The 14,706-nt window shown below is 44.6% G+C and overlaps 1 protein-coding gene across 3 annotated transcripts in view; it reads right to left on the reverse strand.

Moving 5' to 3' along the window:
• Window positions 1-3,185: 3,185 nt before the first annotated feature.
• Window positions 3,186-14,706, reverse strand: part of HDIP1 (HDAC and MIER1 interacting protein 1) — a 37,690-nt gene continuing 26,169 nt past the window's right edge. Inside the window, exons 2-5 of one of the 3 annotated variants that reach the window (XM_088451078.1) lie at window positions 13,325-13,421; window positions 11,346-11,528; window positions 9,719-9,835; window positions 3,186-3,645 (exon numbers count right to left, since the gene is read on the reverse strand). In XM_088451078.1, coding sequence (XP_088307204.1) covers window positions 3,527-3,645; window positions 9,719-9,835; window positions 11,346-11,528; window positions 13,325-13,421 — 516 coding nt within the window. In that variant the 3' untranslated portion in view covers window positions 3,186-3,526. The remainder of the gene's footprint in view (window positions 3,646-9,718; window positions 9,836-11,345; window positions 11,529-13,324; window positions 13,422-14,706) is intronic. The other 2 variants (XM_088451079.1, XM_088451080.1) reach the window with 2 other exon arrangements.

The raw sequence follows: 14,706 nt of genomic DNA on the forward strand, positions 1-14,706 counted from the left end.
AGAAAAACGTATAGTCTTTCACAGTTGGAGAACTAACCCGCCATACGTCATATAAATAGAAATCCGCCATGAGTTTCCGCAATAAAGCTGAAGTATCAGTATTGCCGCCACTCACTCCAGCAGTATGAGGTGATGACTTATCGAACTGAACATCAGGGACTAAATTAAAATGACCCATTATAATCATGTGGCCACGCCTGATCTCAGAATATTTAGTTTTAATGAAATTCCCAATCCCCAATAAATCCCGTGAATTTTACACTCTCAAGCACATTCCATGATGGTTCCACAATGGAATCAATGGCTTAGATTTAGAATATCCAATTTCCCAATCAAATGGGACCTGTATAAATCTAGCAAATGACTCTTAACATTCTAAATGTAAAACCAAGATTGCACTTACAGTAAATTAAATACCACAGACCTTCACATGTAGTGGGAAGCCCATAGGTTTTTAAACCAAATGCGTTAACTGCAAATCTTCTCATATCCGTCCGATGACGTACGATGGCGTAAACATCGGTAACATCGATGCTGATCAGGCAGCCATGCAGCATATGTGGCAAGTCTGACCAGCCACAAACACAAAGAGAACTCGCATGTTGCGAAGGAGTGGGAAAATGCGTAGGGTGGGAGGTTAATCTACAAATGTTTTCAACCAAATCTGTTACCCCTTAGCAATGTCACTGACTTTTAAGCCAGTTTAGGAATAATTTACAGAAAACTCTGGATTGAATGGAGGGAAGATGGACATATTTTAAGTACATTTCTTCCCACCATAGTCTATAGCAGGGGTAGCCAACCTCAGTCTTCAAGAGCTACTAACCGTTCACATTTTCCAGGTCACCCAGCAGGAGCACAGGTGTAGTCATTACTCACTAACACATTTGAAAAGATCCACAGGTGGAGCTAATTATTTCTCTTGTGATTCTGTGAGGAGACTTGGAAAACATGCACTGTTGGTAGCTCTCGGGGACCAGGGTTGGCTACCCCTGCTCTATAGAAATGAGCCTATAGTTCCTAATTATAGTGACAATGGAATACTGGAGCGCTAATTAATGTAAACCTTGTTATAAATGGATTCTTTAATCCAGTAAAACCAGGTTGAGGTGAGTTCTGCATAGTGGTCTATGGACCACACAGTAATATCCACCACTGCCAGGAAAAAACTGTCCAAATAATACCTAATACCCCTTTCATACAGCAAAAACTTTTTGGCCGTGGACGTGCATCAACCCGGGTTTTTGCTATTTGTGAACCGAAAAGACCAAGGTCGAAGTCCTGGGTCCATGACCCTGCTCTGTACCAGGGTTTTTCCCGGGTGCATCCCGAGTAGCCTCTAGTGTGAATGCATCCAACCCAGGTTTTAGACCTGGGTTTTAAGAAAAAAAACTCTCTCATTGGCTGTTCTGTGCACCTGCTGATGACATCAACTGCAATGACCTGGACCCCATGACTGGGGAGCAAACCAATATTTACGTGTGTATTATATTATGTTTAACTTTTTTGTGTTCAAATTTTGTCTTTGTATAGACCAAAACTTTCTAGAGGCTATGTTCATAATTTTCTTATATTGTAATGTAAAAATATATTAGTTTTCAATAAAAAAAAAACATAGTAAACAAACAAACTTTGTTGCCTTTACTGTAAAAATTTTATTTTTTTATTATAGGTCATTACTGTGAACAAGAAAATAATGTCCCCTTTAAATCCACATCCAATTCCAGGGCAGACCCAGGTTCAGGGTGAACATATCGGACCCTGGAATTTTCCCTGTTTTGGTGTAATGTGAATGGGTATCTCAGACTAAGACTTGGGAATTTCCAGGGTTGATAGACCCGGGAAGTACCCCTGTATTTCCCGGGTATTATGTCTGAAAGGGGTATTATAGATGGCGGGGTAGTAGATTTTCATTGAAATAGAATTATATGTTTTATTGGGGATTTGTTTACATTTTGAAATTGCTACTTTGGTTATACTTGAAATGCAGAACTCGGTCAGCGGGTACACTCTCAAATACAGGGGTTTGGCACTCCAGCTGCTGTAGAACTATACTTCCCAGCATACCCTTCCACTGATTTGCTGTTAGTACATACTAAAAATGTGGCAGGTCATGCTGGGATGTGTAGTTCCACAGCAACTTGAGTGCCACACGTTGCATACCCCCATCCAGTAATATATCCTTAGGATTTCTTAATGACCTGTTGAAAATAAAGTAAAGCGCCAATAAGTAACCAGAGAGCTTGGAAAACATCCCAAGGACATCGCAATTGCATTTTTTTGACTTTTGTGGGAGGAACATATTGGGCGGAATTCAATTGTTTTTATCCCCCATCGCGCCCGACGGAGCTATTCTATTCTTGCTCCTGTCGGGCGCGATCAGCTGCCAAGCGCTACATTTCAGCTCGCAGCCCCTGGGGGATGAGAGCTGAAATGTGCGAAAAGTGACATGTTTGGGCGCCCAAACATCACTTTTCGCGATCGCGCCCAGCACTTTGGTCGGGTTTAGCTGCTTTACGCGGCTAAACCTGACCTCTATGGGCGCGATCACGGCGAAGAACGGCAGCAATTGAATGGCGGCCCGTGATCTCCTGTCACTTTAGACGGGAGATCCGGACCGGGTAATCAATTGAATTCCGCCCATTGAAAGATATCAGTCCTCTGTGATTCTACTATAGAGAAAAAGTTATCTGTGCCCCATATTTCAGCGCACCCAGTGTAGCAGCAAATTCCTAGACATTAGTATTAAAAGTAGAACAGCCGCAGCAATCCAGTAGGCAGAAGAAACACAACCCGTCTATTAAAGCATTCATATTCACAATTCATACATCCAAATGGAAGACACTTATCTGAACACAGACTTAACATTTGAAAATAAATCAGTTCTGCTCTGAGAGAGCGCCTTAAGCCAGGCGCGTCCGGCACTACAGCTGCTGTGAGGCAGGCTGGGATATATAGTTCCACAGCAGCAGGATTGCCAAACGTTGCCTTAAGCTTTATGAGCAAACAAGCTGGTCAAATTGGTCTTTGCCATCAAAATTCTACAGTGTATAATTATATAAACTGTATATATAATTTTTTTTTTATTATTATTTTTTTTTATTTATAAGTATATATGAAATAAATGTAGACATAATTCTGATGGCATCATCAGTTTAATATATAAAGGTTATATAAACTGTACATTTGTCAATCTCTTTTTTTAAATTACAAAATTGCAATATATATATATATTTTTTTTATATCAAGCATTTAAATTCACAAGATCCACTCTTGCTCTAAAAAAAAAAAAAAAAAAAAAAAAAAAGATTAAAATAACCATATTTTTTTAACGTTTTAACGAAAAAGAAAGGTCTAAAATATTATAATATTGCTGTATCACTTGGTAAAAAACAGTCTTTAGTGCAGGGGCGATTTTTGTTTTTTTTCAAGAATTTCTCTGATGCCCAAATTACAGTTCTGTACGTTGAGGATTCCTCATTGAACGGTGAGCAGTGTTAACCCTCATCTTGCAGCCAGAGCTAAGTCATAGTATAAGTCTCTGATTGATGATCTTTCTGTTAATTTCTGCTAGGGCCACGGAAAACACAAAAGCCTTTTCATCCGATAGGTTGGCGTACATATCCACCTCCTTTTCTTGTTTCTCTGGAGAGAAGAAAAGAAAAAAAAAAGTGAAAAACAAAAATACATAAAAATTGCTTTATTTAGGATCAGGACGGATTCTGGAAACGAATAATTCATTCGAAACATAGGTGCTCACAGCAACATTTAGAAAACAGCCATTGAAACAGGTTAGCTAAATTGTTACAATAACCGGATAGGAAAGTCATCAATTATCCAACATTTAAAAAATATAAACAAGCACAAATATAAAAAAACAACACAGGAACTCTGCACAAAGTCACAACAAGGCTTTGTGCCTTCAGCATCACCTCTGGAACGAGTAGAGGCAGCCATCTCTTGCTAGCAAAGCTATCTGCTTCATCGCTACTGAGCTCCGATATTAAAATATATATTCAATTCCGATTGGCTGTTAATTAAACAGAGGAGAGGAAACCAAACATCTCGGCCAATGCCTGTGATAGCTGTAAGTAAACCAACCTCCTAAAATGGTGGATGCATCAGAGGATGACGCCTTTTTTACATACCGCGACAGAATCTCGCAGCTTATTGCATCTGTATGGATATAACATGGACATAGCCATCATGTTAGTGTTAAACTCAGGGTATGCTATCAAGGTTTAAAGCTCACAGCAACTTTGCTTTTAAACGTGAGACAGTTACCAAGCACACCTGTTGCAAAGCACCTAGGAAAACAGCTGACACAAGTTAGATAACTAGTTAAGAGGGTGCATGAGAAAATGTGATCACAAAAATGATTAATTATAAAAATTAATCATAATAAACAAAAAGCACTAATCCACGGCACTCACCATTCCTAGCTTTGGGGTGCAACTGTCTCACATTTAAAAGCAAAGTTGCTGTGAGCTTTAAACCTTGATAGCATACCCTGAGTTTAACACTAATGTGATGGCTATGTCCATGTTATAATTCTGAGCAATAGAGTAGGGACTTGCAGTAAAGTGGGGTCCCGTGACGATGGGCTGCAAGCTTAAATGCATTGATCAATTCATGAACCAAAACCCCACTGTTTATTATTATTATTATTAGTTATTATGGTGAGTGCAGAGCCCCTGTGATTTCTATTTAAACAATGTGGTCACATACCATGTTGCACTTAGTGCTTTTTATTTATTATATATATATATATATATATATATATATATTAGTCAAAGCATCAGATCATAGCTGGGCTCAGTGGCAATTGGGGTCAAAACATGGCGCACCAGCGTCGGTGCCCCAGAAGTAAATGTGGCTGCTAAACCAGAGCACCATAAAGGGCCAAATCTTGACCCATTTAGCCTCCCACGTGCCAGATGGTCGTCTCTCAGGCCTGGCCCCAGGAACACAATACGTGTGATCAGCTCATGCAAAAGGGGACAGCAGATAAGAGACGGGAATAATGTTATTTACAAATACATAGAACAATGCCCAATATAGTAAATGTAAACAAAACTAGCATGAAGATGGCGTGTGTGTGACACTGATCATATGCGAGGCGAAAATGACAACATACGACTGTGACAGATTGTGGATAAGAGGCTGGCAGGACAGGAGACTGCGCCCATGCAGTCCATTCATCAGCCCACTAATAATGATCAGATCCAGCCTCTAATACATGTGCATGGCCAAACTGGAATCCAACATGGGCATGTCTTATGTCAGTGATTAACACATTAACCGTTACCTGGAAACAGTAAAGTATTATGTTTTTGTTGGTTTTTTTTTATTATTATGATTATTATTATTATTATATATAAAACTGTATTTTTAATTTTTTGCTTTGACAGCAGAATGACAGGGAACATCAAGGGCTATATATATATATATATATATATATATATATATACACACACATATACATACACACACACAAACACACAGAGATGGAGGATACACACACTAATAACTATGCACACACACACACACATATACATATATAAATATATACAGTCCACACTGGGTTTGGGTATGGGATCCCGGCGGTCAGAATACTGTCAGCGGCATCCCAACAGTCAAAATCCCGACACCCATAGGTGAGAACTGCTAACGCTAACCTGTACCCCCCAAACTCCCCCTCCCCATTGACTCAACCTAACCTCCCACTCTCTGCACCCTAAACCCAACGCTCCCCCCTTAGTGCATAACCCTAACAATCCCCCTAGTACCTAACACTCCCCTAGTGCATAATCCTAACCCTCTCCCTAGTGCCTCATCCTAACCTCCCTATTGCCTCATCCTAACCCCCCCTATTCCCTCATCCTAACCCCCCTATTGCCTCATCCTAACCCCCCCTATTGCCTCATCCTAACCCCCCCTATTCCCTCATCCTAACCCCCCCTATTGCCTCATCCTAACCCCCCCTATTGCCTCATCCTAAACCCCCCTATTGCCTCATCCTAACCCCCCCTATTCTCTCATCCTAACCCCCCTATTGCCTCATCCTAACCCCCCCTATTGCCTCATCCTAACCCCCCCTATTGCCTCATCCTAACCCCCCCTATTGCCTCATCCTAACCCCCCCTATTGCCTCATCCTAACCCCCCCTATTGCCTCATCCTAACCCCCCCTATTGCCTCATCCTAACCCCCCCTATTGCCTCATCCTAACCCCCCCTATTGCCTCATCCTAACCCCCCCTATTGCCTCATCCTAACCCCCCCTATTGCCTCATCCTAACCCCCCCTATTGCCTCATCCTAACCCCCCCTATTGCCTCATCCTAACCCCCCCTATTGCCTCATCCTAACCCCCCCTATTGCCTCATCCTAACCCCTACCCCTTCCCTAACCCCCGATACTTACCTTCGGGATGCTGCCGGTCTGGATTCTGGAGCCGGGATCCCTACACTGTCGGGATTCTGGAGCCAGTATTTAGACTGTTGGCATCCCGCACGCCTCGATGCTGACTACATCCCTCCACACTGACATATATCACATGAAATAATATAGATCAGGAGAATGAATGAGGACAGTGAACGTTGTGAGGTAAATAGGTCAGGTGGGAACAATACAAATAACAAAACCACATCCACTTAAGAGGAGATGTAACACAAGGGTACCATACGGCTAGGGCTGTATAGAGACACATGTAAGTGTGCTCTCCTGCCACCTCAGACAGTTGGTGGTGATGGTCCTTTAGGGAGGTCCCGGGAAGGCCATGGTTCCTCACACATTACCAGAGCCAGCGATCTCCTCTCACGGCCGGCTGGCTGTAATTACACTACAGGCCCCTGAGGACTGTCACATCACACCCATCTCATATGTGTCACACGTATGATGGAAGTCTAACACTGCCTCACAGTACTGAGGTCTTGAATGCCATTCCTACCAATACCCTGTGTGGAGTTTGTATGTTCTCCCTGTGCGTGCGCGTGGGTTTCTCCAGAGTACGCCGGCTTCCTCCCACAATGCAAAAAGATACTTGCAGGTTAACTGGATTCTGCGTATGTGTGTGTGTGCGCATGTGGTAGGGAATATAGAGTGTAAGATCCTCTGGGACAGGCACTGGCGTGAATGGCCAAATAATCTCTGTAAGGCGCTGCGTAATAGGTCTGTGCTATATAAATAGCTGGTAATAAATAAATGCCACCAATAAAAGCAGGTGTACCCGTTTATCGTGCTGCAGCTTGTGTTGAAGCCCACGTTATTGCGGACAATGACATGTTCATATAATGCATAAGGTATTACATTAGGCCATTGGTGCGGACTGTATTGTGGGTTAAAAACGTTGACATTGTGTGATCATTCAGCCTGAGCGGACAGCTGGCATGATAATGGCACAGGTGGCTTGGCAGGAGAACACAGGGATTATGGTCCTCCTGGAACATGGCGTGTTCTCCCACCTATCACTATTTGAGGCATAATTGTGTGACTGGCCACTGGAGTACCACCACTACCTTTGGAAACTGCATACTTATGGAATATAATGAAGTGATCGTTAATACCCGCAGTATTACGGACCCGATTCTGAGTCGGACGCAGCAGTTCTGAGTCGCACCGTGCATGAGTCCCCACTGTGTTCGTACAGCGTCGCAGTGCAGATTTGGACGCACGGTCTCTGAAATATAGTGGGTGTTCCTGGGCAGCGGCTGGGAGGTGACGAGGGGGGTGGGGGAAGATTAGACAGACACACAGAAGTTGCTATATTGCAAAAACTGCACCTACCATAGAGCTGGTGCAAGTTACAATGGTACGACCGATGGCGCATCTTGCTTCTATAGGCACATTCGGACGCACGGATGTGCACCAGGGGGAAGGGCTTTGTAGCGGCATTAGCATAAAGTTGCAGATGCGACTGCGGTAAGGGACGCAAGGATGGCCGTGACTGCAACCGACTCAGACTCGGGCCGTAAATTTCCATACGTTAAGCGCAATGGGAAATACTGAATGTTTACTAAAATATGCTGCCTAGTTATGCATCAATGGGAAATACTGAATGTTTAGTACAATATGCTGCCTAGTCACACATCAATGGGGAATACTGAATGTTTAGTACAATATGCTGCCTAGTCATGCATCAATGGGAAATACTGAATGTTTAGTACAATATGCTGCCTAGTCACGCATCAATGGGAAATACTGAATGTTTAGTACAATATGCTGCCTAGTCACGCATCAATGGGAAATACTGAATGTTTAGTACAATATGCTGCCTAGTCACGCATTAATGGGAAATACTGAATGTTTAGTACAATATGCTGCCTAGTCATGCATCAATGGGAAATACTGAAAGTTTAATACAATATGCTGTATAGTTACGCATCTTTAGGACAGTGGGCCTGATTCAGACCCGGTCGCTATCTGCGTACGCTCGCTAGATGTGTATGCAAATTTTTCAGTGACGCCACGGGAAGCGATCGCTGGCCAAGGCATAAGCACGCCCACCATGTCTTAGCGTGCGGCCACTGTATACGTACGCCCAATCGCACAGGCAGAGCCGCCCACCAGCAACACGTCATCTCCATGAAGTCTATTAAAACATTGGTACATCGAGCACCATCGGATGTGAACGCATGAGGGAGCTTTTCCCTACCGCAAGGAATCAGTGTAAAAAAATCGCAAGTGATGTGTACTATGACGCTACCCGTTAATTATGCACGCCTCTAAAACTGCGTTGAAACACCCGGGTAGGCCTGCGTTCGCATCTCCAACCCTCCGTTATTAGTGTCCTGCCCCTGTTACCACCCACAAATGGCCTCTCCTGTCACTCATTACACTGGGCTGTCTTTGCTGGGCGAGCGAGCGGTATGCGATCGCAGTGAATAGTTTGCGCAGTCGCAGAACGAAGCGTGCTCATGCGCCTACGCAGAACGTCGTGCCGCTTGCGAGCGCACGCATATGGCGAATGGGTCTGAATCTGGCCCAGCGTACAAGTGGGATCTGATACAGGACATAAAAAAAATAAATCAGGATTGCAGTGAGTTAAAGGGGATGGATTACTCCATGTTATGGCCGACTGGCTTGGCAGGAAGGAGGTGCTTATGTCTGGTCACCTGCCATAAGCCATGTGATGCCCTCTTCGGCCACCTATAAGCATGGCAGCCCGACAATTTCAAGTGGATGACAGGAGGGGTAAGTGCTACTTGCCATATTATGCCTCACTACTGGGTACTGCTGGCATACCATCACTACATGATCAAGGGCATTACTGGTACTATTGGCATGTTACTGGGCATAAATAATACTGCCACCTGTATGGGGCATGGCAATGATAACTATTGTTAATAGTGGGCACTAGGTACCTGTGGCTTGGTAACGAACCTTGGCATTTACTATTTCGAATGGCGGCTTAGTATTGGACATTACCATTGCCACATTAAGTATACCGCTGCGGTATTGTATTAGGCATCACTGCTACGGCTGGCGTACTTGGCGCAGTCTGGTGGTTTACAAGCGCCTTACTGAAGATCCTTCGTGTCGATGGATCATAGGAATCACCCTGGAGATCCAATGCAGCCCAGTGGAGATCTTGAACCAATCGCAGGTAAAATAATAATAGAATATAATAGTAATATAAATTAGACATTACGGTGTAAGCTTCTCAAAAATCTATCAATACAAGTGCGAAAGAGCAACTGCTCACAAGTGTTAACATTACCTTCTCCTATCCACAGTTGCCTCCTGCTCCCGCGGTCGCAGCGCTGACCTTTAGTTTCCTCGCTGTTTCTTGATGCTGGCCCATCAAATCCAGTCTCCTTGAAGCTCTTTGCTGCTGCTGAGTAAGACTAATGGGTTAGGGTTAAGCTGCGTGAGGGAAAGAGGCAGTGACAAGATAGTGGAGGGGTGCGATGTTAGGTACTGACAGGGGATAGAAAAAAAAAAGCTTGGCTCCCAACATTCCACTCAGTTCAAGGCGTTTAACCCAATAACATATTTCTAAACCTTTCACATGGTCAAAATCAAAAACACACACACAAAAAAAAAGCATAATTAAATACAGAACTCACATTGGAAAGAAACTGTCCCTGGAGATCTTGTTCTACCCAAAAATCAGACCTTGAGTTAGGCTAGGGTGCGCGGGGAGGTCTAAGGTTAGCTGCCAGAGGTAGCAGGAATTAGGCTGTGCAGGGGTAAAAGGTAGAGGGAGGGAGGAAGATTCAGGCTGTGCAGTTATAGTTAGGCGGTGAAGCGCGTTAGCTGTAGTAGCCTGGGAGGTTATGGGTAGGCGTGGGTGGAGGGATGCTCCTTACCTTCAGACATCCAGCGGTGAGCTCCACCACACTAAACCAATTGCTCATTCAGCATTTGCTTACAAGTCAAATAATCTTAGAGCAATAATTTAGGAGCAATTGTACATAAACCAATGTATGACAATTTATGCTTCTATTGTTCTGTTACTAAGGTAACAATGGTATACTGTAGTTATGTCTCAGAGACTCAGTGTTCTTCCTGCTCACTCATGCCAAACAAGAACTGCAGTATTCCGGAGTATTTGCTCAGTAGTGTCACCATACCGTTGAATTATAATATATATATATATACATACATACATACATACATACATACACAGTAGTAGACAAATCCTGCACACTCCCAAAATAATGGAATCAATGGAGGGTGCTAAGTCATAATGGATAAATACACACGCTGTACCAAAATTATGATACCAGAAAAAAACAGCACTCCAGAGGTTAATGCAAAAAAAATGTATATAATTAATTCACTTGAATGATGCATATAATCCCAAAATGGACACCAGTTTAACGATTACATAGTTTTCGGTCACAAATCAGTAAAGTGCAATGTGCCAAGCATTAACAGCAGTGATAAAATACTTGCGAACTTGTTGCATACTGGAGCCAAAATATATAAGGATGTGTTGTCAATGCAGGGTTAGGATTATGGCTGCATTGACAACACATCCTTATATATTTTGGCTCCAGTATGCAACAAGTTCCCAAGTATTTTATCACTGCTGTTAATGCTTGGCACATTGCACTTTACTGATTTGTGACCGAAAACTATGTAATCGTTAAACTGGAGTCCATTTTGGGATTACATGCAATTCAAGTGAATTAATTATATACATTTTTATTGCATTAACCTCTGGAGTGCTGTTTTTTTTCTGGTATCATAATTTTGGTACAGCGTGTGTATATATTATATAATATATATATATATATATATATATATATATATATATATATATATATATATATTTGATCAGGGTGATGCACGGTTTTGTAATGAAATAGGTTGCTGGATAAGCCCATTTGAATAATCACCTTTTTCCTCTTCTTGCCTCTTGGTGGCTGCGGTCTTCGGCCGGCCCCTGCCCCGGCGCGTCGGGTCGGACTGGCTATTAGACCGGGAGCGCCTTCTGTTCTCCAAGTCCTTGCTGACCGTAGAGATTATCCGCTCTCTTTTAATTCTCTCTGTCCGCCGTCTTTTGGGATCCGAGCGGTTTTCTGCATGAAGCAAAGGAAACAGGATTATGCAATCTTCCAGCGAGCAGCCTCCTCGCTTCTCCCTGCCTGAACTCGTAATGGTCGGGGGCCGTGTCAGGTTTTGTGATAAAATTAGGTTATTGAGAGGCGACAAAGAAGGGCCTCTAAATTAGTCCAGAATTTTTTTTAACAAAATGTGTACTTAAACCTAAAATTATTTTAGTGTAGGGCTCGACAAATTCCGGGGGCGAGGTCGCCATGGCGACCAAATTTTGCAGCCTGGCGACCAGATTTTGCAGGGAGGGAGGATTTACATATACGTTTGTTAGGCAGGGCGCCACCTAGAGGAGGGCACTCTGACACAGCCAGTGACAAAAAATGCGGCCTCCGGGCAGACTGTGTCACTGTGACACATATGCCTGCGCAGTCGCGCCGCAGCGCTAAGGAGGGCGCCCGCCGACTTTGCTGCCAGAGCTCTCCCCCGCCGACAGTACTCTACTGCCGCTATTGGAGCCAGCAGGCAAATATGAGCAGGGGAGGCGGGGGGGGGGGGAGCGGGTACTGTTTGCCCGGGCTTGCTGGAGGGGCCTGGATCCGGCACAGCCCCCATTCCCTCATAACTCACTGCAGCCCAGCACATGCTGCTGTGTGCCGGGCTGCAGTGATTGCTCGCCGCCCATGGCATGCCACGGAGCTGAGGGTCACACAGCGCCCGCTTCCCCAGAGCGCAGCGGTGCTGAAAAATGATTTAATTAAAAAAAATTTAAGCCTAAGGGGGCGTGGCCATGCCTCCCACGATTAGACCACGCCCCCTTCCCCCCGGCCCTGCGTGGCTCTCGGCATCCCTGAGTCTGAGTAGCGGTTGTGATGTAGGAGACTGTTATGGGGGGAGTGAGAGGGGCAGTGATGGAGGGGAGGAAGAGGGCATATGAGGGACTGTGACGGAGGAGCTGTGATGAGGGGGATACCAGGGACTGTGAAGAGGGGGATATGAGGGGCTGTGATGGAGGGGGCTGTCGTGAAAGAGAGGCTATGTTGAGGGGCCTGTGATGAGGGAGAGTGAGAGGGGCTATGTTGAGGGCACTGTAATGGAGGGGGGAGTGAGGGGCACCAAAATGTATAGCTGCTTACCAAAAAAAAAAAAAGGGCCGACATTAGTAGTGTGGCCGTGAGGGTTGGTTGTGGGGGTGGGAGGAGAAGGTGCTCAGTATTACTGTCCTGGGGGAAGGGGGGGGGTGGGTTTGGCACCTACATTTTTGTCCTGGCTCCTACATTTTAGAAAAATTTGTCAAGCCCTGTTTTAGTGGAGCTATTTTTAACACCCCAATCCCTTCCCAGACTCCAGCAGTACCAAGCAGCTCAACCTTAGGTTCTCGCTGCTCTCTCCGGAGAATGTTACATGAATACAGGGCTTATTGTAGCACTTTAACAACGCGGACTGGAGGCTAGCGCTGAGCTAATTCAGCCATCCATCCAGAGCTACCCAACCGTAAACGCTGCATTCATTTAAACTCCTCCAAACCCTGACCCCTTTAACTATTAGACCACTCACAAGCATTTTGCCATTAATATGACTAACTACACCAAGCGACAGACAGGCTGGCTCTCATCATCCACGGACTCGCAAATAAGATGTGTCAGTCGCCGTGGAAATCTACTACAGGTCTGCCCCCAATATACTGATACTGTATGAGCAATGGCCGTTTCAGATTGGAGCACTGCGCACTGAAAATGGAGCCTTATTTGAAATGTGAATATTTTTTTTTTATTTTTCTCTCCCTCCTCCCCCCTAAAGGGGCCGACAGGCGAACACATACCTGAGCTGGGCGTTAATCTTTCCGTCTGTCTTGCATGCAGAAGTTTTCGACTGATAAATATGTATCCACAAGGACATGACTTGCACGCGACAGGGACCTGGAAGACACAATAAAAACATTGCGCCATGAGGGCTGGGTGGTAGGGAAGCAGCACAGGAGCTGCCATAGCTGCTGTGGAACTATTGAACATGGATGGGGCAGAGACGCACGCTCAGTATACGGGTCACAAGGTTATATTAAAGGATCTCTACACTGATGTAATGAAAAAAAATAAATAAATAAAAATTATATATATATTTATTTTAATTTTTTTAATTTTTTTTTTTTTTAAGCATTCACAAATTTAAATGAACTCTCCTAAACAAGTGTGATCTTCAAGCTACTTTATATCTTATGTATTTTGACTGCTTTCACTTTGTCATTTTATGAGGATTATAAAACATGTTATTATGTAACAAATTCCACCTAATTACAAAAAAAAAAAAAAAAAAATTTGTTTGGGCAGAGTTTGAGAAGTAACACTTAGAAGACGGATATCAGTTACCTGCCCAGCAATGATCCACCTAAAGATGTTGCTCCCCTTAAGCTGGGAGCACCCTATACGATGAATTGTAAGAAATATCACCCAGAAGCAGATCAGAACGATATATCGCACACATCTAGTGTTGGTATGTACTGTAGTTAGTAGACTGTCGGACAGGATGCCGCCAGTCTAAATCCCGACGGTGGAAGCCAGACACGGGACATAATATAGGCCTCGAAATACAGACACCTATTTTAATCCAGACGCCAGAATACAGAAAGATGCCAGCTCCAATGAGGTAAGCCGGGGGCATCTTAGCCGTTAGCTGTGGGGGGAGAGGTGTTGTTAAGTTTAGGCAGCATAGCGAGGTTAGGGTTAGGTACCCCTGGTGGGGTTAGGCACTAAGGGGGGTGGGTTAGGTTTAGGGACTAAGGGGGGAGGGTTAGGTTGCAGCGTGGGGAGGGAGGGTTAGTATACTTACCCAACCCCTGTTGGGATACCGACCACGGGTATTACATACCCATTCCCTAGTGTTCCCGCTAGCCAGCGCGCAGTGCACGGCGCGTAGGGTCCAGGTTCATGGTATGTGCATGTGCTTCAGAAAGTGGGTGTGGCCAAGTGGAGGAGGGCATGTCCACGTGTCACGCCTCCAATTTGTCACACATGGGGGTGTGTCCCGCACTTACGGAGGTGCCGGGCTTCCCCCAAGCTCTCCCCCCTCATGGTTAAATGATGCACAGTGTACGCACGGCATCTATTCACCCGGCGGTGATTGGTCACCGCAGCTCTTCCCACCTGCGGGACACTGCAGCACGCGGGTGGGAAGGCAGGCTGTCTTAGCGAGGACGCCACTAAAAGG

The sequence above is a fragment of the Taudactylus pleione genome, unplaced genomic scaffold (assembly GCF_031769625.1).
Source record: "Taudactylus pleione unplaced genomic scaffold, aTauple2 ptg000537l, whole genome shotgun sequence".
Taxonomy (NCBI): domain Eukaryota; kingdom Metazoa; phylum Chordata; class Amphibia; order Anura; family Myobatrachidae; genus Taudactylus; species Taudactylus pleione.